The sequence below is a fragment of the Salmo trutta genome, chromosome 1 (genome assembly GCF_901001165.1).
Source record: "Salmo trutta chromosome 1, fSalTru1.1, whole genome shotgun sequence".
Taxonomy (NCBI): domain Eukaryota; kingdom Metazoa; phylum Chordata; class Actinopteri; order Salmoniformes; family Salmonidae; genus Salmo; species Salmo trutta.
Genome location: NC_042957.1, coordinates 12,596,237 through 12,623,317, shown reverse-complemented (window position 1 = coordinate 12,623,317; position 27,081 = coordinate 12,596,237). Strand labels below are relative to the sequence as shown.

The window sequence follows — 27,081 nt, the reverse complement described above, 5'->3', positions numbered from 1 at the left end:
GAGATTATTCAAACCCATAGATAGGCCATCATACAATAAGAAGAGAGCCATGCTGCAGTTGTATTATGTTTCTATGGAAACTCCTGATTGCCAAGCAACCATACCTTGGGTTTTAAAAGCATGTTTAATACGGCAATGTTTTTTATGTCTGTTTATAATGAAGAAAATAGGAAATTAGCTGAGACAGAAATAACTATGAAATTTGTGTGGTGGTTAATTTCTTTATCAAATGAGGAGAGACAAACTTATCACACAAGTCAGAGTTATACTTAAACCAAATCTTTAATCACTTATTAATAAGGGAGCAGGTCAATACAACGCACGCATATAAAGTGAATCGATTGAGTGCTCTACGATAATGATGGCTGGTCGACGATTCACGCTCAGATGATTCGTTGAGAGCCCCGAGACAAAAGTATTCAAAGTAGAACTCTATGGCAAATGTCATACTTACAGTCAGAAGCAGACAGGCAAATGATAGAGTCACAAGCAGACAGCTGAAGGATGGAGTCACAAGCAGACAGGCAAATCCTGGAGTCACAAGCAGACACATAAATCATGGAGTCACGAGCAGCAGACAGGTAAATGATGGAGCCACAAGCAGACAGGTAAGTAAATTACATAGTCACAAGCAGACAGGTAAATGAAGGAGTAACAAGCAGACAGGTAAATAAAGGATGGAGTCACAAGTAGACAGGTAAATAAAGGATGGAGTCACAAGCAGACAGGTAAAATAAATGATGGAGTCACAAGCAGACAGGTAAATAAAGGATGGAGTCACAAGCAGACAGGTAAATAAAGGATGGAGTCACAAGCAGACAGGTAAAATAATGGAGTCACAAGCAGACAGGTAAATGATGGAGTAACAAGCAGACAGGTAAATAAAGGATGGAGTCACAAGTAGACAGGTAAATAAAGGATGGAGTCACAAGCAGACAGGTAAATACATGATGGAGTCACAAGCATACATGTAAATAAATGATGGAGTCACAAGCAGACAGGTAAATACATGATGGAGTCACAAGCAGACAGGTAAATACATGATGGAATCACAAGCATACATGTAAATAAATGATGGAGTCACAAGCAGACAGGTAAATGATGGAGTCACAAGCAGACATGTAAATAAATGATGGTGTCACAAGCATACATGTAAATAAATGATGGTGTCACAAGCAGACAGGTAAATTATGGAGTCACAAGCATACATGTAAATAAATGATGGAGTCACAAGCAGACAGGTAAATGATGGAGTCACAAGCAGACATGTAAATAAATGATGGTGTCACAAGCATACATGTAAATAAATGATGGTGTCACAAGCAGACAGGTAAATGATGGAGTGACAAGCGAACAGGTTAATGATGGAGTCACAAGCAGACAGGTAAATTATGCCAAGTTCAGGCCAAATTGAGCAGCGCTCCAGACGTATTTACACAACTCTCTCGTTTGCTTAAGCATGGGGAAGGGTCATTCCTCAAGCTGTCTAAAGCAATCTACCTTCTGTCAGTGCTGAGAACCTGAGAGGGCTTTATTTCCTATGACGGGAGAGTTGCAACTTTGCTGAATACACCAGTGCAGTGGCTCTGGCAATTTGCCCTTTCTGATTCATATCTGCATTCTTTCTCTGCATTGCCTTCAATATGTTCAGCGACCTTGAGAGAAGAACTGATATGATTTTATTTTGTTTGTCTCCCATATGTCCGGGGGTGACGTACCGTGAAAAGTACCCAGCGTTTTAATGGCCTATTTGTTTCATTCACTTTAGCAGGACGCTTCCAGAGGCAATTATGGACGCTGGGCGCTTTGAGGACACTGGTGATGGCTGATGCAAATTGGGGTGCCTAGCCTAAGAGACATCACGGCTGTTACCTAGTTCAATGTTTTGCGATGGTTCTGGAATGGAAATTCCACATCAGGGATTTCAGAGGTGCTTCTCTCCACTTAATGAGGCTGTTCTGTCATGTACCATTCCATCTGTTCAGACACAGCACACATAGAAAGAGAGAGGTAGCACTTTTTTAAACAAGACCTGTGCATTGAAGATCACAGCAACCCGTTAGGAACTGGTACTTTGATGACGGTTAACCAAATTCCAAACCAAACTCAGATAGAGAGAACAGATTGCTAGCTAGTGCAGGAGTCAAGCCCAGGTGCAGAAACAAAGATAATCCAATCCAGGGCCATCTTCTAACAGGCTATAAAAAGACTCTGATGCTTGGCATGCAGTGGACCCAAACAACGGGACGTCCTTCTCTACAATGTCCGTTTAGCCATATGACAATGAAAAGTGAGCTACCAAATAAAAAATCCATGCATGATGGGAGATAGAAATGTTTTCACCGCTTCCAAAGGCACCGGGAGAATATGAATGAGACTTAATGCTGTTACTGTAACCTCCAAATGTTCCATTGAAAACAGCCCTCCCTGAGGAGGTTTGGGCAGATCAAATAAACATGTTTTAACATATTACATTCAAACACAGAGCTTCAATGTAGTTTGTGTGTGTGGAGTGAGGGGAGAGTCCTTCCCTACCCCTGTCTGAGTCTATGAACAAGGAGAGATGCTGTCTGTCACTCAAGTCACAGTCTACACAGGTTCAGAGTCCAGGACACTATTAGTCCAATAGAAGGACAGGTTCAGAGTCTAGGACACTGTCAGTCCAATAGACAGTCAGTACAGGTTCAAAGTCCAGGACACTGTCAGTCCAATAGACAGTCAGAACAGGTTCAGAGTCCAGGACACACTATCAGTCCAACAGAAAGAATGGAGAGAATGTAGGATAGAGGGAAGTTGCCGTGGCAACCTCAATTAAACAAATAACTGCCTATCCCATGTACTGTATCCACATGTTGTTTTTGTTGTGTCAATTCTTCTTGCTTTACATTGTGCATAGAGTATTTATATATTTATGCACTATATGTGTTGATGCTGTGTTGTTGAATAAGACACATCTCCAGAAAGGGACACAATAAAGCAGTTATTACTAGAACCTTAATTCAGGACCAAAAAGGTCTGACATGGTGAAAAATATCACCCTGACAGAGAAGGATACCTTCTAAGGCAGAATTGGTGAAAGAAACTCTCAGGGAAAGAGTTCACACAAGTGTGAGATGAATTGTTCTCCTTATTTAATCTCATACTCACTAAATATAGCCTGGCCCGCCGTACCGTACCTCCTTGCCTGTCCAAATAAAATATTGAAATCTTGATAATTTATTTGAACAAGATGCGCACCGACAAAAAAAACTGCATCAATCTCAGATAAAGCATTAGAACGAGCGAAACAGCGCCCCTCTGTCTCAGCATGTGTAAACCATGTATCTGATGCTGTCCGGCAAAATAATTATGGAGTGTCATACTCTTTTTTGTCAGCCAGCGTCAGAAACATGGACTACATACACTCTTAGAAAAAAGGGTTCCAAAAGGGCTATTTGGCTGTCCCCATAGGATAACTATTTTTGGTTCCAGACAGAACCCTTTTTGGTTCCAGGTAGAATGGTTTTCAATCGAATTCAATCAAATGTATTTATAAAGCCCTGTACAAGGAGTCGAAAGCGTTCCACAGGGATGCTGGCCCATGTTGACTCCAAAGTTTCCCACAGTTGTGTCGAGTTTGCTGGATGTGCTTTGGGTGGTGGACCAGTCTTCATACACATTATGATATAATGGAGCCGGAGGAGATGGCTTCCGTTTTACAGGCTCCTAACCAATTGTGCAATTTTGTGTTTTTATCCGCTTTATTTGTAACTTATTTTGTACACAATGTTTCTGCCACCATCTATTATGACCGAAAAGATCTTCTGGAAATCAGAACAGCGATTAATCACCATGAACTGGACAAAGATTTTTTCTTTAACAAGTCGGAAGCAAAGGATTTACTCCAGGTACTTGACCAGGACCAAATCCCCATCCTTTGCGTGAAGAAAAGACACAGATACACAGGAGGCAGGTCCGGGTGCCTTGTAAGAATTTGTCTGCGAGCGGTTAACCCGCCTGTACCATCCGTCTTATTGGCCAACGTGCAATCATTGGAGAATAAACTGGATGAGCTCCGTTCAAGACTATCCTACCAACGGATATTAAAAACTATAATATCTCGTGTTTCACCGAGTCGTGGCTGAACAACAACATGGATAATACACAGTTTGCTGGTTTTTCTGTGCTTCGGCAAGAGAGAACAGCTGCCTCCGGTAAGACAAGGGGTGGTGGTCAGTGTCTATTTGTTAATAACAGCTGGTGCGCAAAATAAAACATTAAGGTTTTTTTTTAGGTTTTGCTCGCCTGAGGTAGAGTATCTCTTGATAAGCTGTAGACCACATTATTTACCTAGAAAGTTTTCATCTATATTCTTCGTAGCTGTCTATTTACCGCCACAAACCGATGCTGGCTCTAAGATTGAACTCAACGAGCTGTATAAAGCCATAAGCAAACAAGAAAATGCTCATCCAGAGGCAGCACTCCTAGTGGCAGTAATGCAGGGAAACTTAAATCCATTTAACCTCATTTCTACCAGCATGTTATATGTGCAAGAAGAGGGAAAAAAACTCTAGACCACCTTTACTCCACACACAGAGACGCGTACAAAGCTCTCCCTCGCCCTCCATTTGGAAAATCTGAACATAATTCTATCCTCCTGATTCCTGCATACAAGCAAAAAATAAAGCAGGAAGTGCCAGTGACTCACTCAATACGGAAGTGGTCAGATGACGCAGATGCTAAGTTACAGGACTATTTTGCCAGCACAGACTGGAAAATGTTCCAGGACTCATCCGATGGCATTGATGAGTATACCACATCAGTCACCAGCTTCATCAATAAGTGCATCGCTGACGTTGTCCCCACGGTGACCGTACATACATACCCCAACCAGAAGCCATAGATTACAGGCAACATCCACACTGACCTAAAGGATAGAGCTTCCGCATTCAAGGAGCGGGACTGTAACCCGGACGCTTATAAGTCCTGCTATGGCCTCAGACAAACCATCAACCAGGCAAAGCGTAAATAAATGGACTAAGATTGAATCCTACTACACCGGCTCCGACGCTTGTCAGATGTGGCAGGGCTTGCAAACTATTACGGATGACAAAGCCCAGCCGCGAGCTGCCCAGTGACACAAGCCTACCAGATGAGCTAAATTACTTCTATGACTAGGATGGCTGGAGTCTCTGGCAATTTTGTAGCCATGAAGTGCTATGAAAGGCTGGTCATGGCTCACATCAACACTATCATCCCAGAAACCCTAGACTCCAATCCAATTTTCATACCACCCCAACAGATCCACAGATGACGCAATCTCTATCGCACTCAACACTGCCCTTTCCCACCTGGACAAAATGAACAGCTATGTGAGAATGCTGTTCATTGACTAAACGGCTCCCTCTGCAACTGGATCCTGGACTTCCTGAAGGGCCGCCACCAGGTGGTAAGGTTAGGCAACAATACATCTGCCACTCTGATCTTCATCCTGGGGAACCCTCAGGGCTGCGTGCTTAATCCCCTCCTGTTCACCCATGACTGCGTGGCCAAGCACGACTCCAACACCATCATTAAGTTTGCCGTCGACACAACGGTGGTAGGCCTGATCACTGACAACGATGAGACAGCCTATAGGGAGAAGGTTAGAGACCTGGAAGTGTGGTGTCAGGACAACAACCTCTTCCTCAACGTGATCAAGACAAAGAAGATAATTGTGGACTACAGGAAAAGGAGGGCCAAGCCTGCCTCCGTTCTTTTTATTATAATACTTTTTATTTAATTTTTTTCATCGATGGGGCTGTAGTGGAGCAGGTTGACAGCTTCAAGTTCCTTGGTGTCCACATCACCAACAAACTATCATGCTCCAAACAAACCAAGACAATCGTGAAGAGGGCACGACAATGCCTATTCCCCCTCAGGACTGGGACTGGCATGGGTCCTCAGATTCTCAAAAAGTTCTACAGCTGCACCATCGAGAGCATCCTGACTGGTTGCATCACTGCCTGGTATGGCAACTGCTCAGCCTTCGATTGCAAGGTGCTACAGAGGCTAGTGCGAACGGCCCAGTACATCCCTGGGGCCAAGATTCCTGCCATCCAGGACCTATAAATCAGGCGATGTCAGAGGAAGGCCCTAAAAATTGCCAGACTCCAGCCACCTAGTCACCTGTTGTATTCTGCGCATGTGACAAATATAATTTCATTACATTTTAAACTGTTGAGTGTGAAAACCCAATAGCGTTGCAGTTCTTGACACAAAGTGGTGCGCCTGGTACCTACTACCATACCCCGGTCAAAGGCACTTAAATATGTTGTCTTGCCCATGCACCCTCTGAATGGCACACATACAAGTCCATGTCTCAATGCTTAAAATTCCTTCTTTAACCTGTCTCCTCCCCTTCATCTATACTGCTTGAAGTGGATTTAACAAGTGACATCAATAAGGAATCATAGCTTTCACCTTGATTCACCTGGTCAGTCCATGTCATGCAAAGAGCAGATGTCCTTTATGTTTCGTATACTCAGTGTAGTTTCAGCAGAGAGGAAGAGGCGGAGCTCACTCTTGCAAAAACCTGTCCAGAGTAAGCCTAGCGCTTTTCTATAGGCATAGTAAAGACCTAAGCTTATTTCCTGCCTATCCGCCTTTGGGACAACGACTCCCATTGTTAGGGCAGAGACATGAGCATCTCATCATTATATACAGATCTCTGGTTTCAGCCACTTGCGAATTGGAAAGGAAAGTTGGCGGGTGTACAGTGCACTGTTCCGATGCTGGCTTCTCCTAAAGTGCATTGATGTTTTGCCAAAATTATATAATTACTTTCATCTAAATAAAATCCTTCAAAATACTTCACCAGAGAGAGCATACCTAAAATCACTATGCGCAATGCCAAACATTGGCTGGAGTGGTGTAAAGCTTGCCACCATTGGACTCTGGAGCAGTGGAAATGCATTCTCTGGACTGATGAATCACATTTCAGCATCTGGCAGTCTGACGGACAAATCTGGGTTTGGTGGATGCCAGGAGAACGCTACCTGCCCCAATGCATAGTGCCAATTGTAAAGTTTAGTGGAGGAGGAATAATAGTCTAGGGCTGTTTTTCATGGTTCGGGCCCCTTAGTTCCAGTGAAGGGAAATCTTAACGCTACAGCATACAATGACATTCTAGACCAGGGTTACTCAACTCTTACCCTACGAGGTCCAGAGCCTGCTGGTTTTCTGTTCTACCTCTTCAGAGCCGATTCACCCATACTCGCAAAGTGTGCATGTATGGCTTTTACAAGTTGTGTGTGTGCTTGTTTTTTAAAATGGTCGAATTAATAAACTAAACTAATCTAAACTCTGCAATGTTGGGTTGTATTGGAGAGAGTCTCAGTCTTAAATCATTTTCCGCACACAGTCTGTGCCTGTATTTAGTTTCACGCTAGTGAGGGCCGAGAATCCACTCTTACATAGGTACGTGGTTGCAAAGGGCATCAGTGTCTTAACAGCGCGATTTGCCAAGGCAGTATACTCTGAGCGCAGCCCAATCCAGAAATCTGGCAGTAGCTTCTGAATAAATTCAATTTTCACAGAACCGCTTGTTGCAATTTTGATGAGGCTCTCTTGTTCAGACATTGATAAGTGGACTGGAGGCAGCGTATGAAAGGGATAACGAATCCAGTTGTTTGTGTCATCCATTTCGGGAAAGTACCTGTGTATTTGTGCAAAATCACTCAAGTGCTTCGCTATGACATTGTCCGTAAAGTTTGAGTTATTTTGCACAAAAGAAAAATCATACGATGATGGAAAGACCTGTGTGTTGTCCTTGTTAATGCAGACAGAGAAGAGCTCCAACTTCTTAATCATAGCCTCAATTTTGTCCCACACATTGAATATAGTTTCGGAGAGTCCCTGTAATACTAGATTCAGATCATTCAGGCGAGAGAAAACATCACCCAGATAGGCCAGTCGTGTGAGAAACTCGTCATCATGCAAGCGGTATGACATTAAAGAAAACTTTAAGCTCGTCTCTCAATTTAAAAAAAGGTGTCAATACTTTGCCACCTTGATAACCAGCGCACTTCTGCATGTTGTAAAAGCGTTACATGGTCGCTGCCCATATCATTGCATAGTGTCGAAAATACATGAGTTCAGAGGCCTTTGCTTTAAAACTTCTCAGGGATAGGGTGTAGTTTCCTGAATTTCCACCTGACTGACGTGCCCAAAGTAAACTGCCTGTTACTCAGGCCCAGAAGCCAGGATATGCATATAATTGGTAGCATTGGATAGAAAACATTTTGAAGTTTCTAAAACTGTTAAATTAATGTCTGAGACTATAACAGAATTGATATGGCAGGTGAAAATCTGAAGAAAATCCAATCGGAAATGTTTTTCTTTGAGGTCCCAGGCTATAAACCTATAGTTCCTATGTAAATCTGTCTCTCAGATTGCAATTCCTATGGCTTCCACTAGATGTCAACAGTCTTTATTCAAGGTTTCAGGCTTGTTTTTTTAAAAACAACCAAGAATTTGGAGTTTCGGTGAAGAGAGCACCGGAACAATATCAGTCTTTCGGCGCAGAAGGGAGAGGGAGCGCACTTACTAATTATCCTTTTCTATTGAACATACTACTTTCTGTATGAAATATTATAGTTTATTTACATTTTAGAGTACCTGAGGATTAAATAGAAACATCGTTTGACTTGTTTGGACGAAGTTTAGCAGTAGCTTTTTGGACTCCTTTGTCTGCATGTTGAACAAGTGGATTACTGAAATCGATGGCACCAACTAAACAGACTTTTTGGGATATAAAGAAGGATTTTATCTAACAAAATTGACAATTCATGTTGTAGGTGGGATCCTTGGGTTTGCAAACAGAGGAAGATCTTCAAAAGTAAGTGATTTATTTAATCGCTATTTGTGATTTTATGAAGCCTGTGCTGGTTGAAAAATATGTTGATGTGGGGTGCCATCCTCAGACAATCGCATGGTATGCTTTCACTGTAAAGCCCATTGTAAATCGGACAATGCAGTTAGATTAACAAGAATTTAAGCTTTTAAATTATATAAGATACTTGTATGTTCATGAATGTTTAACATTACGATTATTTATTTGAATTGCGCGCCCTCCAATTTCACCGGATGTTGTCCCGCTAGCGGGACGCCTATCCCTAGACAAAGTTTATAATTTTCACTGTAGTGTCCCAAATGTCTTTCAAGCTATCAGATATTCCTTTGGCAGCAAGAGCCTCGGTGGATGCTGCAGTGTACCCAAGTGGCGTCGGGAGCAACTGCTTGCACAAGCGTTACCACTCCACTATCATGGCTTTTGCGCCATCAGTACAGATAAACAGATCTTGACCACCAGAGTCCATTTGATGTCACAAAGCTGTCCAGTACTTAAAAAATATCCTCTACTGTTGTCCTGATTTCCAGTGGTTTGCAGAAGAGGATGTCTTCCTTAATTGACAACCCATAAACGTAACGGACATATACCAGGAGCTGTGCCAGGCCCACCAGGTCTGTTGACTCATCCAGCTGTGACACATAGAAATCACTGGCTTGTATGCAAAGCAGTAATTGTTTCAAAACATCTCCTGCCATCTCACTGATGCGTCATGAAACAGTGTTGTTTGATGAAGTCATTGTCTGTATAGTTTTTATGGCCTTTTCCCCCAGCATTGTCCCAGCCATATCCACGGCAGCAGGAAGTATTAAGTCCTCTACAATAGTATGGGGCTTGCCTGTCCTAGCCACTCGGTAGCTCACCATATAAGACAATTCTAGCTCCTTCTTATTAATGGTATCTGTTGCTTTTATACATGTCTTACTACTCGAAATGTGTCTTAATTCTCGCTCAAAAAACTCCTGTGGCTTATTTTCAAATTGGCATGTTTTGTTTCTAAATGTCTGCGCAAGAGTGAAGGTTTCATTGAGTTGTGAGATAGTACTTTTGCACATATAACACACTATGGCTGAGGAAAGACACTACTCCAAATATAAGTGAACACCAAATCAATGTAGTTCTCATCATATTTGCACCTCTTCGATGGTCCAATGTCCCAGTCTGTTGTTCGGTGCATTTCCGGGTAAGAGGGCTCTTCAGCTGCATCAGATTCATCAGTGTCCATGATAGCTGGGCTAACAACAAATGTAAAAATACTGATGCTAGCATTGGATGTGCTTGTGGAAGCAGAACAACTTGTGTCGTCGACAGGTGCAGGTGTAGTACTGCTGGTTTGCGTCTCTATGGTTGTGGGCCTTACTTTTTTTTACCATTAATCCATTTTCGAGCAAACAGAATGAGCTGCAGCTATGTTTGGCTACATACGGACCGTTAGTGGGGGGAGACACTCTAGACCCAAACTGTTACAGACCTACATCTATCATACCCTGCCTTTCCAAGTTCTTCGAAAGCCAAGTTAACAAACAGATCACCGACCATTTCGAATCCCACCGTACCTTCTCCGGTATGCAATCTGGTTTCCGAGCTGGTCATGGGTGCACCCCAGCCATGCTCAAGGTCCTAAACGATATCATAACCGCCATCAATAAAAGAAAATACTGTGCAGCCATATTCATCGACCTGACCAAGGCTTTCAACTCTGTCAATCACCACATTCTTATCGGCAGACTCAATAGCCTTGGTTTCTCATATGACTGCCTCGCCTGGTTCACCAACTACTTCTCAGACATAGTTCAGTGTGTCAAATCGGAGGGCCTGTTGTCTGGACCTCTGGCAGTCTCTATGGGGGTGCCACAGGGTTCAATTCTCGGGCTGACTCTTTTCTCTGTATACATCAATGATGTCGCTCTTGCTGCTGGTAATTCTCTGATCCACCTCTACGCAGACGACACCATTCTGTATACTTCTGGCCCTTCTTTGGACACTGTATTAACAAACCTCCAGACGAGCTTCAATGCCATACAACTCTACTTCATGACCTCCAACTGCTCTTAAATGCAAGTAAAACAAAATGCATGCTCTTCAACCGATCGCTGCCCGGACCTGCCCGCCCGTCTAGCATCACTACTCTGGACGGTTCTGACTTAGAGTATGTGGACAACTACAAATACCTAGGTGTCTGGTTAGACTGTAAACTCTCCTTCCAGACTCACATTAAACATCTCCTATCCAAAATTAAATCCAGAATCGGCCTCCTATTTCACAACAAAGCCTCCTTCACTCATGCTGCCAAACATATCCTCGTAAAACTGACCGATACTTGACTTCGGCGATGTCATATTTCAAAATAGCCTCCAACACTATACTCAACAAATTGGATGCAGTCTATCACAGTGCTACCCGTTTTGTCACCAAAGTCCCATATACTACCCACCACTGCGACCTGTATGCTCTCGTTGGCTGGCCCTCACTTCATATTCGTCGCCAAACCTACTGGCTCCAGGTCATCTATAAGTCTTTGCTAGGTAAAGCCCCACCTTATCTCAGCTCACTGGTCACCATAGCAGCACCCACCCATAGCACGCGCTCCTGCAGGTATATTTCACCGGTCACCCCCAAAGCCAACTCCTCTTTGGGCCGCCTTTCCTTCCAGTTCTCTGCTGCCAATGACTAGAACGAATTGCAAAAATCATTGAAGCTAGAGACTCAGATCTCCTAACTTTAAGCATCAGCTATCAGAGCAGCTTACAGATCATTGCACCTGTACATAGCCCATCTGTAAATAGCCCACCCAACTACCTCATCCCCATATTGTTTTTTTGCTCCTTTGCACCCCAGTATCTCTACTTGCACATTCATCTTCTGCACATCTATCACTCCAGTGTTTACTTACTAAATTGTAATTACTTCGCCACTATGGCCTATTTATTGCCTTACCTCCCTAACCTTACTTCATTTGCACACACCGTATATAGACTTTTCTATTGTGTTATTGACTGTACTTTTGTTTATTTCATGTGTAACTCTGTGTTGTTTGTGTCGCACTGCTTTGCTAAATCTTGGCCAGGTCGCAGTTGTAAATGAGAACTTGTTCTCAACTGGCCTACCTGGTTAAATAAAGGTGAAATAAAAAAAGTGGAATTCCTGTGAGAAAGTAATGGTTAATGTGATTGGATGTTAATTATTTGACGAGGTTACCTGTATTTGACATTGTGTTGTTATTTCGCTGAACACTAGATGGTTTAATTTTATTTTGGCTGTGAAACGAGGCTACTCAGGTGAGAAAAAGACCTCACCCAAATGTATAGTCCCGTTGGAAAATATAAATGTACTGTTTGAAAATGTGAAGAATTATTTAAGGATTTTTTTTATGAATCACATTTTTATTTGGCGTAACCCCGACGGCATTGCGCGTACCCCTGGGTACCCCAGTTTGGGAATACCTGCTCTAGGGTATCCCCCATCGAGATAAATCCAATGTTATACCCCTTTGATATCACCCCTGTCATATAGTGAAACCAGTGCTTTGACTGTCTCTCCTGTACAATATGTGACTCTGTGTGAGTGTCAGTCACGTTACTGTTGATATAGACGGAGACCACTCAGACTGTCCATCAGGGACCTAGTGGTATTAGAACGTCCATCTACTGCTCCAATCACAGTGGGCTAGTGATTCATTAGATATTGTACTGAGTGAACTTCAGAACACACACATTCGCACACGTATACACAGTCACACACACATAAACATTCACAAAAGCAGGCACTTACACACACAAACACAATGGCCCATTCACTGGAGAAGAAAACAGTTTGAATCCCTTAAAGACAACCATTCAGCAGCAATATATTGTATGTAATCAAATACAAGCTCAGGCATAATAAACATCTTTCATGTGATTTAAAAAAAAAAAAGTCAACCAAAGTATTTTCATTATCATGCTGACCCCAAAATAATTGTATTTATGTCCTTGTTGGCAGCCCCTCATTTAATACTGAACACCTGGTGATAATGCGCACGAGAAACACTACACCCCTATGCCCAGTCCCAACCACAAGATAATGCGCATGAGAAACACTACACCCCTATGCCCAGTCCCAACCATGAGATAATGCACACGAGAAACACTAAACCCCCATGTCCAGTCCCAACCACAAGATAATGCGCTTGAGAAACACTACACCCCTATGCCCAGTCCCAACCATGAGATAATGCACACGAGAAACACTCAACCCCCATGTCCAGTGCGTAAAAAAACAAAGTGTTTGTCACATTTGTAAACATAAGCCTTTGATTGGTTGTGATAGATGGCCGCTATGCAAATTGAAACAGTAATTTCACCGTTACAAAACATCCATGTCCTTCAGAAGCATTTAATGTACACTCTTTTAAGAATGAGGCCACACATTTTCCCCTCTCCTCATGTTAGCAACCATACACTTGTGTTGCTCAAAACCTCCCGTATTCTTACGCTACACCGCCTAGTAAGAGCATGAGGTATAGGGTAGGCTAACCAACCACATCATCTCTAAAATGGCACGTTTTTCCTTCCATACTTGGCATGCCAACAATAATGTATTCCCCCATTGACAATAAACATTACACTCTTCGACACCTTATCTTGCCACACTACAGTCTCAGATTCCCTAGCCTACTTGTGTCTGTATTCTCATGCTCTCTTAATGAAATTACCAATGTAGTAAGAGGTTCAAAAGCATCTTCATTGAAAATATAAACAAACGACGTTTAATATTATATACATTATTGAGTGGTGAAAGTGTTTCGGGGCTGTCTGTATAAACAGGGCTTCCCTATCGGAGGCTATATCTGGGGCTGAAGTGCTGTGCGCTCCACATATTGATTTCACTGCAGGGGAAGGGATTTATTAGTACTACTAGGGAACTCCGGACAACGTGTGCATAAATAACAAGGAACACTTTTAATTGGATAGACCTCTCGTCTCATCCATTGGATCCTGACGTTTCTTACACACCCATTCACCCACAGGCAGGCACAGGGATATCCACTCGCATACTATAATGTTACACCTCAGATGGCATAAAAACCTTACACATGCTTTTTCCAACAATGCAGATGTTAACTTCAAATAAAAAAAATATATAGAAAGTTGAAGTCGGAAGTTTACATACACTTAGGATGGAATCATTAAAACTCGTTTTTCAACCACTCCACAAATTTCTTGTTAACAAACTATAGTTTGCCAAGTGGGTTAGAACATCTATTTTGTGCATGACATAAGTAATTTTTCTAACGATTGTTTACAGGCAGATTATTTCACTTATAATTCACTGTATCACAATTCCAGTGGGAAAACATACACTAAGTTGACTGTGCCTTTAAACAGCTTGGAAAATTCCAGAAAATTATGTCATGGCTTTAGAAGCTTCTGATAGGATAATTGACATCGTTTGAGTCAATTGGAGGTGTACCTGTGAATGTATTTCAAGGCCTACCTTCAAACTCAGTGTCTCTGCTTGACATCATGGAAAAATCTAAAGAAATCAGCCAAGACCTCAGAAAATAAATGTAGACCTCCACAAGTCTGGTTCATCGTTGGGAGCAATTTCCAAATGTCTGAAGGTACCACGTTCATATGTACAAACAATAGTACGCAAGTATAAACACCATGGAACCACGCAGCCGTCATACCGCTCAGGAAGGAGCCACGCGGCTCCTTCCTGAGCGGTATGACGGCTGTCTCCTAGAGATAAACGTACTTTGGTGCAAAAAGTGCAAATCAATCCCAGAACAACAGCAAAGGACTTTGTGAAGATGCTGGAGGAAACAGGTACAAAATAATCTATATCCACAGTAAAACGAGTCCTATATCGACATAACCTGAAAGGCCACTCAGCAAGGAAGAAGCCACTGCTCCAAAACCGCCATAAAAAAGCCAGACTACGTCTTGCAACTGCACATGGTGACAAAGATCGTACTTTTTGGAGAAATGTCCTCTGGTCTGATGAAACAAAAATAGAACTGTTTGGCAATAATGTCCATCATTATGTTTGGAGGAAAAAGGGGGATGCTTGCAAGCCGAAGAACACCATCCCAACAGTGAAGCAAGGGGGTGGCAGCATCATGTTGTGGGAGTGCTTTGCTGCAGGAGGGACTGGTGCACTTCACAAAATAGATGGCATCACGAGGAAGGAAAACGATGTGGATATATTGAAGCAACATCTCAAGATATCAGTCAGGAAGTTAAAGCTTGGTCGCAAATGGGTCTTCCAAATGGACAATGACCCCAAGCATACTTCCAAAGTTGTGGCAAAATGGCTAAAGGACAACAAAGTCAAGGTATTGGAGTGGCCATCACAAAGCCCTGACCTCAATCCCATAGAAAATTTGTGGGCAGAACTGAAAAAGCGTGTGCGAGCGAGACGGCCTACAAACCTGACTCAGTAACACCAGCTCTGTCAGGAAGAATGGGCCAAAATTCACCCAACCTATTGTGGGAAGCTTGTGGAAGGCTACCCAAAACATTTGACCCAAGTTAAACAATTTAAAGGCAATGCTACCAAATACTAATTGAGTCTATGTAAACTTCTGACCCACTCGGAATGTGATGAAAGAAATAAAAGCTGAAATAAATCATTCTCTCTACTATTATTCTGACATTTCACATTCTTAAAATAACCTGACCTAAGACAGGGAATTTTTAGAAGGATTAAATGTCAGGAATTGTGAAAAACGGAGTTTAAATGTATTTGGCTAAGTAGTAATGTAAACTTCCGACTTCAACTGTATATACACACACACTACCGTTGAAAAGTTAGGGGTCACTTAGAAATCTCCTTGTTTTTGAAAGAAAAGCAAATTTTTCGTCCATTAAATTGATCAGAAATAAATTGGAGACATTGTTAATGTTGTAAATGACTATTGTTGCTGGAAACGGCTGATATTTTTAATGGAATATCTATATAGGCGTACAGAGGCACATTATCAGCAACCATCACTCCTGTGTTCCAATGGAACATTTTGTTAACTAAAGTTTATCATTTTAAAAGGCTAATTGATCATTAGAAAACCCTTTTGCAATTATGTTAGCACAGCTGAAAACTGTTGTTCTGATTAAAGAAGCAATATAACTGGCCTTAAGACAAGTTGAGTATCTGGAGCGTAAGCATTTGTGAGTTCGATTACAGGCTCAAAATGGTTACAAACAAAGACCTTTCTTCTGAAACTCATCAACCTATTCTTGTTTTCAGAAATGAAGTCTATTCCATGCGAGAAATTGCCAAGAAACTGAAGATCTCGTACAACGCTGTATACTACTCCCTTCACAGAACAGCGCAAACTGGCTCTAACCAGAATAGAAAGAGAAGTTGGAGGTTCCGGTGCACAAGTGAGCAAGAGGACAAGTACATTAGTCTAGTTTGAGAAACAGACGCCTCACAATTCCTCAACTGGCAGCTTCATTAAATAGTACCCGCAAAACTCCAGTCTCAACGTCAACAGTGAAGAGACGACTCCGGGATGCTGGCCTTCTAGGCAGAGTTGCAAAGAAAAGACTGGCCAATAAAAAGAAAAGATTAAGATGGTCAAAAGAACACAGACACTGGACAAAGGAACTCTGCCTAGAAGGCCAGTATCCCGGAGTCGCCTCTTCACTGTTGACGTTGAGACTGGTGTTTTGCGGTTACTATTTAATGAAGCTGCAAGTTGAGGACTTGTGAGGCGTCCGTTTCTCAAACTAGACACTAATGTACTTGTCCTCTTGCTCAGTTGTGCACCGGGGCCTCCCACTCCTCCAGTTACAGTCTTGTCCCATCGCTGCAACTCCCGTATGGACTTGTGAGAGGCGAAGGTCGAGAGCCATGCGTCCCTCGAAAACAGGGCTGCACTGCTTCTTAACACACTGCTGGCTTAACCCGGAAGCCAGCCACACCAATGTGTTGGAGGAAACACCGTACAGCTGGCGACCGAAGTCAGAGTGCATGCGCCTGGCCCACCACAAGGAGTCACAAGAGCGCGATGGGACAAGGACATCCCAGCCGGCCAAACCCAGTGCCTTAGACCGCTGCGCCACAAGGGAGGCCTGGTTACAAACTTCTTCCATTTAAGAATGATGGAGGTCACTGTGTTCTTGCGGACCTTCAACGCTGTAGACATTTTTTTGGTACCCTTCCCCAGATCTGTGCCTCGACACAATTGTCGCCTTGAAACTCTACGGACAATTCCTTCAACCTCATGGCTTGATTTTTGCTCTGTCATGTCAACTGTGGGACCTTAAATAGACAGGTTGGTGCCTTTCCAAATCATGTCCAATCAATTAAAATGTAATTTACCACTGGTGGACTCCAATCAATTTGTAGAAACATCTCATGGATGATCAACGGCAACAGGATGCACCTGAGCTGAATTTTGAGTCTCATAGCAAAGGGTCTGAATACTAATATAAATATAGTATTTTTTTATTTTTACTTTTAATAAATTGTGCAAAAAAATCTAAAAACCTGTTTTTGCTTTGTCATTATGGGCTATTGTGCGTAGATTGATGAGATATTTTTTTTTTGAATAAGCCTGTAACGTAACAAAATGCGGAAGAGGTCTGAATATTTTCTGAATTCACTGTACCTGGACCACCTATTGAGATGTGCCTTTTGTTAAGTAAATTAGGTGTTAAATTAGGTGAAAAGGGTCTGGAGTGCCACTTTAAATCAGGCGACAGGAAGTAGAACTCCTACATCCGGGACCATCAACTAGATTCAGCAGATGGTCGGGGGCTGATACATAATTACTAATGATTTGTAGACTTCAAATTGACCGCAAGAAGCCCAAACCAGTATAATATTTGACTAACACATAATAGTTTCAAACCTTTCTTACATTTGTATACAATCACGCCTCACTATTATGCGTGGGAATACTTGGGAACAGATAAATAAAACCCCCGCGGGCCGCCAGTTGGGGAACCCAGTCCTACATTGTCGCTGTGAATGTTCACATCCAAGTGTCCTGCACGGCACACCACAAGACTATATTAGCCAGTTGAGATAAAGCCTAGGCATTTACTCAGTGGAGCTAACGCAAGTCTTCAGGTTCTCAGGCAAGGTTACTCGTCACACACACACACACATTGTTCCGAACCACCTCTGTTGCAAGTACAGATTGTGAAGTAAACAGAATGTACTGTACTAATCTGGCACTGGGATAAAATGTACAGTACTGGGGTCTCCCGAGTTGCGCAGCGGTCTAAGGCACTGCATCACTACAGACCCGGGTTCGATCCCGGGCTGTATCACAACCGGCTGTGATCGGGAGTCCCATAGGGCAGCGCACAATTGGCCCTGCGTCTTCCGGGTTAGAGGAGGGTTTGGCCGGGGGGGGGGGGTTGCTTTACTTGAATCATTGTGGGTTGGCTTCCGGGTTAAGCGGCCGGGTGATAAGAAGCACGGTTTGGCGGATCATGTTTCGGAGGACGCATGACTCGACCTTCGCCTCCCGAGCCCGTTGGCAGTACTGGTATTATGCAACCCTAACTGGGCTCAGGTGCACTATCATTTTAACGCTAATATTCAAAGCACTCCAAACTGGCAATGACTTTACATTTGTAAAGCATCCATTTCATTTTGTTCCAGCAATCAGCACAAACTGCATTTTGAAACCACCAAGGCATTTATAGCCTTATTGCTTCCCGCAAAAAGTTACTCCATTTAATTTCACACAATCACACAGTTCTACTGTAGCTGCCTCTTTACAAACAATTAGAGATAAAGAAGATGCTCTGGGTCTGGGAGAAACACTTCCTCCAATATGATCCTGATGTTATTCCAATGAAGGGATACTGGTGAGGCTATAATGTATTCTAGAAAGTAAACACCCACAACCACAGTAGGGGATGAAGGAACTTAGCCTTCACAGTTTCTTTTTTTGGACGTGGGTATCCTGTATGATTTTCTGTAGCCCGTTGCTAGGCAACTCAAATGATGTCAGTGGAAGAGACAGATAGCGAGGTAGCTCTCTTTCACTTACAACTGTATGCCCGCATTGACCGGGTGCGACGCAAAGCTTGTACAGTAGGACATGAATTGAGAAATCCAGCACTCAGAATTAAACTATCTGGACACAGAACTCTTGCTTTTTGATTAGCTCATTTTTGAATGCAGTTTAAAAAAGATGCATACAAACACTCATCACACACCCAAACTTTTGGTTTACAAGGATGCTGAAGGTGTGGTAATCAAAGTAACAGTTGAAGCAACCCAAAGTAGCCAATCTAGCTAAAACAGCCGCAGTATCTGGATTAGAAGAAGCAAATGTGTATAGCATACAATAACCTTAACTGTATTGCACCGAACCCTTACAAAATGTCCAATGGGGGTACAATAAATAAAATACCATGGTACCATCATGGTTTTTGGTCACTACCATGGCAGCAAAATTACATGGTATTTGCACTGTAGTTCCTGCTGAAGATAGGTGATATCGTATGTGAGGGGGTTGTGGGGATGTAACAGTCCTACTTATGTTTCCTGTTATACAACGTCTCCTTGGCGGCAGCCTAGATGGCAGCCTAATCCCTATATAGTGCACTACTTTTGACCAGAGTCCTTTGTGCCCTGGTGAAAAGTAGTGCACTATATAGGGAATAGGGTCTCATTTCAGTCTCATTTCAATAGGGTCTCATTGCCTCCTTGCAGCATGCCTGAGGCACGTTCATGTAGATGAGCTGGTATTTTTCAGAGTCAGTAGAAAGGTGTCTTTATAGTGTCCTAAGTTTTCATAACTGTGACCTTTTTTGCCTACCGTCTGTAAGCTGTTAGTGTCTTAACGACCGTTCCACAGGTGCATGTTCATTAATTGTTTATGGTTCATTGAACAAGCATGGGAAACTGGTTAAACCCTTTACAATGAAGATCTGTGAAGTTATTTGGATTTTTATGAATTATCTGTAAAAGACAGGGTCCTGAAAAAGGGACGTTTCTTTTTTTGCTGAGTTTACATGAAGATAGCCAAGACAAACGAGTTCGCATGTAAATTGTAAGAATTTTTGTTTGCAAAACTCTTAATATAACACTCAAAAAAAGTGTTAAATATTTTTTTTCACAAAATTCACCATCTCACTGGATAACTTAACTCATTCTAAACACAAGTCTATATTGTTCAGAAATCTTCCTCATCTGAACACATAACCCCAGCATCTTTCAAGCGCACTTCAAGTAAGCGAATACACAGTTGTCTCTTTTTGTTGGAGCACGGTCAACTTGATCTGCTCTTCAGCTAGACAATTCAGCTTTTCCGCTCTCTCTGTCTCCTTCATTACAAGATGTCCATAGGTATTATCACTGGTGTCTTTCTCCAGATGCCTTCTATCCTAATTACTAACTTTTGAGTTTTGGAAAATGTAAAAACAACATTTAATCCTGATTAAAAGGTGAGATTGTATTACCAAACCCTTATCCCTATCTGGATGATCAGAATCAAATTTTTCAGTTTAGAAAAAACCCATGTCGTGGAAATCCACCACCATGTCGTGGAAATTGCCACCAGGGACACGCAAAGGCAATCTTAAATGAATCATCCTTTATTATCAGTGCGCTGGAGAGGTTCCAACCAAACTCAATGCACCATAGTACACATGTCAAATCAGGAGTTCTGCTGGGGCAGTCCCGCAGGTTGTCTTATATATGGCTATATACAGATTAGTTATATTTGAATGATTTTGCATAATTAATTCATCATTTCCATTTTATTTCATTCATGTGACAGACCAATACTGGTTCATAACATGTGACAGACCAATATTTCATGATGCTTCTTTTCTCTAAGCTGAGACCTTTTGTTCTCAAAACAGTCAGTCACTTGCATGAGCACAGAAAACAGTTATTAGAAAAGCACATGAATAGAACACAAATTAGTTATTAGAAAAGCGCAAGCAAAAAAAAATGTCCAGCACACCCAATTCTAACATTTAATTCTATCTGATTGGGGAAATCCTAGCAGATAACTTTAGAAAAAACTGGTTCCAATGTGCTCGGAGCATGTTTGCATATTAATGACCCATAAACACTTGTTCAGTGAACATAATAGATAATGCCTTACCTATACCTTGTCCATTCCCTATTTTTATAGGCAAACTACATCTAAACTCCTCTCCTCATTCATATTTCATTGATCCTTCTATCTGGCCTAAATGTGATAAGACATTCTCTTCTCATGCTCTACAAATGTCTGTGTTCATTCGTTGGCCTACATCGTTCCTGTTCTCTCCCCTTTGACTTCCTCCACTGGGTTGAAAAGGGGAAGCTGAGAGGTGGGAAATATAAGGCCTTAGGGCTTTCAGCCTGTCACAGTGGGACAGGAGATAAAGGGAACTCTGGTGACCTGGGCTGTCCAACTTCTCCGCTCTCTGCCACTGTAGAGGAGGGAAAATAAAAGGTCCTCTAGGGACTGCATGGAGAAGGGTGTGATGGACACTCAGATTACAGTCAGAGCACTGTGACACAAGTGCATTTTTCTCTTTTTTTTATATACTCCCCGAAATGAAGGGAAAGGGAGGAGAAGGAGCTCAACCAGTACTGTACTATGATCCTCCTCCTGTAGATGAAAACTATAACTTCAAAACTGATTAAATTAGTCTCAGATATCTCACTGATGCACTGACCAGCAGTATCCCTCCAGCTTGTATCAGTTGAAGCAGAACATTGACCAAACCCACCATGAGAAGAGCCCAAAGCCCCAATCCAATACATTGCAGATAAAGAAACGGCACTGCAGGTTCAATCACACAGTGTTAACTATGTTAAAACCCGATACACACCACAAGTGGTTCCTCACACTGACATCTTTGTGGGATATTAAGGCAAAACCACATAAACCACATAGAGGCCCTCTAAATCAGTTCCGTTGTGTGTGTGTGTGTGTGTGTGTGTGTGTGTGTGTGTGTGTGTGTGTGTGTGTGTGTGTGTGTGCGCGCGCAGCATGCACGCGTTTGTGCATGAGAGCTTGTGGGCCATGAGAGAGGAGAGGGAAAAAGAGAGACAGAGAGGGGTGATGGGGTTCATCCAAGATTGGGTTTAAGGTTCCAGAAAAGGAACCCAAATACACCAGCTGCTGTTGTCCATGCGTTCATGCACCCACGCACGCACTCACGCAAGCGCACACGCAAAAACACATACAGACAATGCCATGTGGACCAACTCCATATTAATGTCCATGATTTTGGAATAAGATGTTTGACGAACAGGTGTCCACATACCTTTGGCCATGTAGTGTATTTTTGAAGACACTGAATTGGAATTTGAATTGTCCGTAAAGGAGTCCCGCTCCATCACTGGGAGACCAGAAGCGTCAATAAAATAATCTCAAACTGCCTGTGTGCAGTCTGCCTGCCTGCTGCCTGATCGCAGAGCACTCTCTCCTAAAAAAGTACTTTAAAGTTTGTTAAATACCGTGACTTATCGGAGACATTTAGTAAAAAGAAAACACATACTCCCCTAGGAATCGACTCCTAAGATTCAGTATTTTTGAAACAGAGGAGACTGATTAGTTGCTGTACTTCCGAAAACACAAATGCTTGCATCTTTCATAGCGAGCTAGTGAGGGACAGAGTGAGAGGGGAAGGGCACACTATAGACAGGTCGGCCACCAGTCAGACCGTGTACTAGGCCTATCTATACATAATCATATAAAATAAAAAAATGTAATCAAATGTATTTGTACATGCACCGAATACAACAGTGAAATGCTTACTGACAAGCCCTTAGCCAACAATGCAGTTTTAAAACCTGTTGGGGCTAGGGGGCAGTATTTGCACGGCCGGATAAAAAACGTACCCGATTTAAACTGGTTACTACTCTTGCCCAGAAACGAGAATATGCATATAATTAGTATATTTGGATAGGAAACACTCTAAAGTTTCTAAAGCTGTTTGAATGGTATCTGTGAGTATAACAGAACTCATATGGCAGGCCAAAACCTGAGAGGATTCCACCCAGGAAGTGCCCTGTCTGACAATTTGTTCTCCTTCTGTGGCATCTCTATCGAAAATACAGCATCTCTACTGTAACGTGACATTTTCTAAGGCTTCCATTGGCTCTCAGAAGGCACCAGAGAGTGGAATTACGTCTCCCCAGTCACTGGGCGAAAAACAGCAGGAGATTTTGTGAGTGGTCAGGCTGACAACAGTGACACTGGAGATGCGCGTTCATGTGAATTCTCCATGTTTTTCTTTCTCTCTTTGAATGAATACAATGTCGCCCGGTTGGAATATTATCGCTATTTTACGAGAAAAAAAATCATTTTGATTTTAAACAGCGTTTGACATGCTTCGAAGTACGGTAATGGAATATTTAGAATTCTTTTGTCATGAAATGCGCTCGCGCGTCACCCTTCGGATTGTGACCTGAACACACAAACAAAATGGAGCTATTTCAATATAACTATGGATTATTTGGAACCAAAACAACATTTGTTGTTGAAGTAGAAGTCCTGGGAGTGCATTCTGACGAAGAACAGCAAAGGTAATCCAATTTTTCTTATAGTAAATCGGAGTTTGGTGAGGGCCAAACTTGGTGGGTGTCAAATTAGCTAGCCGTGACGGCCGGGCTATCTACTCAGAATATTGCAAAATGTGCTTTCGCCGAAAAGCTATTTTCAAATCTGACACCGCGATTGCATAAAGGAGTTCTGTATCTATAATTCTTAAAATAATTGTTATGTATTCTGTGAACGTTAATCGTGAGTAATTTAGTAAATTCACCGGAAGTTTGCGGTGGGTATTCTAGTTCTGAACATCACATGCTAATGTAAAAAGCTGGTTTTTGATATAAATATGAACTTGATTGAACAAAACATGCATGTATTGTATAACATAATGTCCTAGGAGTGTCATCTGATGAAGATCATCAAAGGTTAGTGCTGCATTTAGCTGTGGTTTTGGTTTTTGTGACATATAGGCTTGCTTTGAAAATGGCTGTGTGATTTTTTTGGCAGGGTACTCTCCTGACATAATCTAATGTTTTGCTTTCGCTGTAAAGCCTTTTTGAAATCGGACAATGTGGTTAGATTAACGAGAGTCTTATCTTTAAAATGGTGTAAAATAGTCATATGTTTGAGAAATTTAAGTTATAGCATTTATGAGGTATTTGTAATTATATGCATATTCTAGTTTCTGGGCAGGAGTAATAAACAGATTAAATCGGGTACGTTTTTTATCCGGCCGTGAAAATACTGCCCCCTATCCATAACAGGTTAATTTAAGGATACCAATTCGTTTTTTTTTTTTTATGTTTAAACGTTCACACCCCTATTCCACATGTATTTGCCCCGTGCAGCGAATAAGACCGATTCGATCTGGGCTAATAACAACCATGCCATCAAACAGCTAATGCAGAGCATTTCCTTTTTTAATGGTGTTTGCTTTCTCCAAAGTCACTTACTGAGGCATACAGTTGTGAGGGGTGTCGGCGTCAGAGACAGTTAGCCCCGGCTGAGTCTTTTCCCTATGGAGATGGCCCCTGTCCCCAGTAACTAGGCAACGGCCTGTGACAATGCTCATTTCATCTTGCAGAGTAGGCTTCCGTGTACCAATCTTAGGCATCACTTCAGAAAAGCTTGACGAGAGGGATGAGTAGGGGCTTCACAAATAGAAGGGGAGGGAAAAAGGGAGGGAAACTGAGGGGGGTAACTGCTGCATCAAAACGTTTAGTTGCCCTCAATTGAGGTGACTTACAGCTTGCAGATCCCTATAGGGCAGCCCCAACAGGAAAGACATGGCCTGAGTCCTAAATATTTGTATTTCTTTTTTATTTCACCTTTATTTAACCAGGTTGGCCAGTTGAGAACAAGTTCTCATTTACAACTGTGACCTGGCCAAGATAAAGCAAACCAGTGCGACAAAAACAACAACACTGAGTTACACATAAAGAAACGTACAATCAATAACACAATAAAAAAAAATATAGAAAAATCGATGTACAGTGTGTGCAAATGTAGAAGAGTAGGTAGGTAGGCAATAAATAGGCCATAGAGGCGAAATAAATACAATTTAGCATTAACACGGGACTGATAGATGTGCAGATGATGATGTGCAAGTAGAGATACTGGGGCGCAAAAGAGCAAGAGGGTAAGTAATAATATGGGGATGAGGTAAATAATGCCTAATGAATGATCTATTTCATGTGTGCACAGAAGCTATAAATAGAAACTTGTAACCTAATATTTCTTGGGGAATTTTGGTCTTGTTCTCTTGTAATGAGTGCCTGAAACGAGTGTATTCTCTTATACACAGACATCTTCTTCAGTGAGCCCTTGCCCTCTTGACATAACCAGATGTCGACCCAATTAGTAATGAAGTCTGAGAACCTGTGTACGTACGGTGAGCCTGGCTCTCTCTCTCTGTGTGTCTGTCTCTCTGTGTCTCTGTGTCTCTGTGTCTCTGTGTCTCTGTGTCTCTGTCTGTGTGTCTGTGTGTCTGTGTCTCTGTGTGTCTCTGTGTGTGTGTGTGTGTGTGTGTGTGTGTGTGTGTGTGTGAGAGAGAGAGAGAGAGAGAGACGAAGGTGCTTACCCAGATGGTGGTTGCGCTCTGTCTCCAGACCGTCACGATGCACCGGGTGTGGGACATCACGACCTGGAACCACCAAAGGGTAGCCAGGTACAGTAAGGTCATTACAGGGACTGCATGCAAACTGTACGCATAGACATAACAATGGTATCCACGAGTTTATTTGACTCTCGGGAAGTAGATAACGGGCTTCATTGCCAAAATCTAGAAGTATCCCTTTAAGTCCCCTGCCCTCAACTATAAAATATCACTAAGGTCAAACCCCTACCAGATAAACAAACACAGACAGAATTACCCTGATAATTAGCTGGTGTTAACCCAGGTATTTTACTGTGCAACACTACTCATTGTGCCTACCCATTCACAACAGCAGAAAACATTGCTGAAACATTTTAGAAATGTTCCTGGGAGGTTGCTGCAGTTGATTGACCTCCCACAGTGGTGACAGTAACAACCTCCACTTAATATATCTGCCCATTCACAAGGGAGTTTTTTTTCAGTCTATTGACCTCCCACAGTGACTGTTTTCTCCCAGTGTTTGTGGTGCCAGTGTGTGATTGAGATAGTACACACTGTTCAGGTACTGGTTGGATTGAAGGTGTGTGGTTCCTCGTATCTCTCCTATCAGAGAACAGTGTGACACATGGTACACACATGCTCCTTTTCACAACCACCCAATCTAAGACTCAAGTTTACACAAGGTCAATTCCCATCATTTCCTTTCATAGGAAATCTCTAAATTGGTCACTAAAATCTACATTAGAAGATCATTGAACTCTTCAGAGAGAACATCAATCAAATAATCACATGTATTTATAACACTTTTCTTTTACATCAGCAGTGGTCACAAAGTGTTTCTACAGAAAAATTAACCACCAGGCAGCTACCTGATCATGAGTAATTGAGTACTCAGGTACTCGAATTGACTTCAAAACTCGATCTTTAACCAGAGATCTTAATTTTTTTCAAATACTGGGCTAAATGTTGTCTTGAAGACAACGTTAATTTGCTTTGACTGTTGCATTTGTAGATGTGCATTTGCAGGAAACAAAAAATAAACCAAGCCAAGCATCACAATTCTGCTCCCTAAATTCCCTTTCCCTCAGTGTCTCACTCACTCATTGCGTTCTGACCGCTCCCTCTACACACATGTGCTGTGTGCGCCTATAAAAACATATCTAGCTAATGGGATAACCAACATTCCTGCGAGCTTTACACCACTCCAGCCGATGCTTGGCATTGCACATGGTGATCTTAGGCTTTTGTGCGGGTGCTCGGCCATGGAAACCCATTTCATGACGCTCCCGATGAACAGTTCTTGTGCTGCTTGTGCTGATGTTGCTTCCAGAGGCAGTTTGGAATTTGGTAGTAAGTGTTGCAACCGAGGACAGACAATTTTTATGCGCTACAGCACTCAGTGGTCCCATTCTGTAAACTTGTGTGGCCTACCACTTCCCGGCTGAGCCATTGTTGCTCCTTGACATTTCCACTTCACAATGACAGCACTTACAGTTGGCCCGGGGAAGCTCTAGCTGGGCAGAAATTTGATGAACTAACTTGCTGGAAAGGTGGCATCCTATGACAGAGTCACGTTGAAAGTCACTGAGCTCTTCAGTAAGGCCATTCTACTGCCAATATTTGTCTATGGAGATTCTCACTCAGAGTATCCTGCCTTGGCCGTGT

At 42.3% G+C, this 27,081-nt stretch overlaps 1 protein-coding gene across 1 annotated transcript in view; it reads right to left on the bottom strand.

Moving 5' to 3' along the window:
* Positions 1-27,081, bottom strand: part of LOC115175637 (disks large-associated protein 2) — a gene marked incomplete at its 5' end in the record, with an annotated part of 191,923 nt that overhangs the window by 140,946 nt on the left and 23,896 nt on the right. The window contains one exon of the mRNA XM_029738938.1: positions 25,402-25,464. Within this exon, the coding sequence (XP_029594798.1) occupies positions 25,402-25,464 (63 nt within the window). The remainder of the gene's footprint in view (positions 1-25,401; positions 25,465-27,081) is intronic.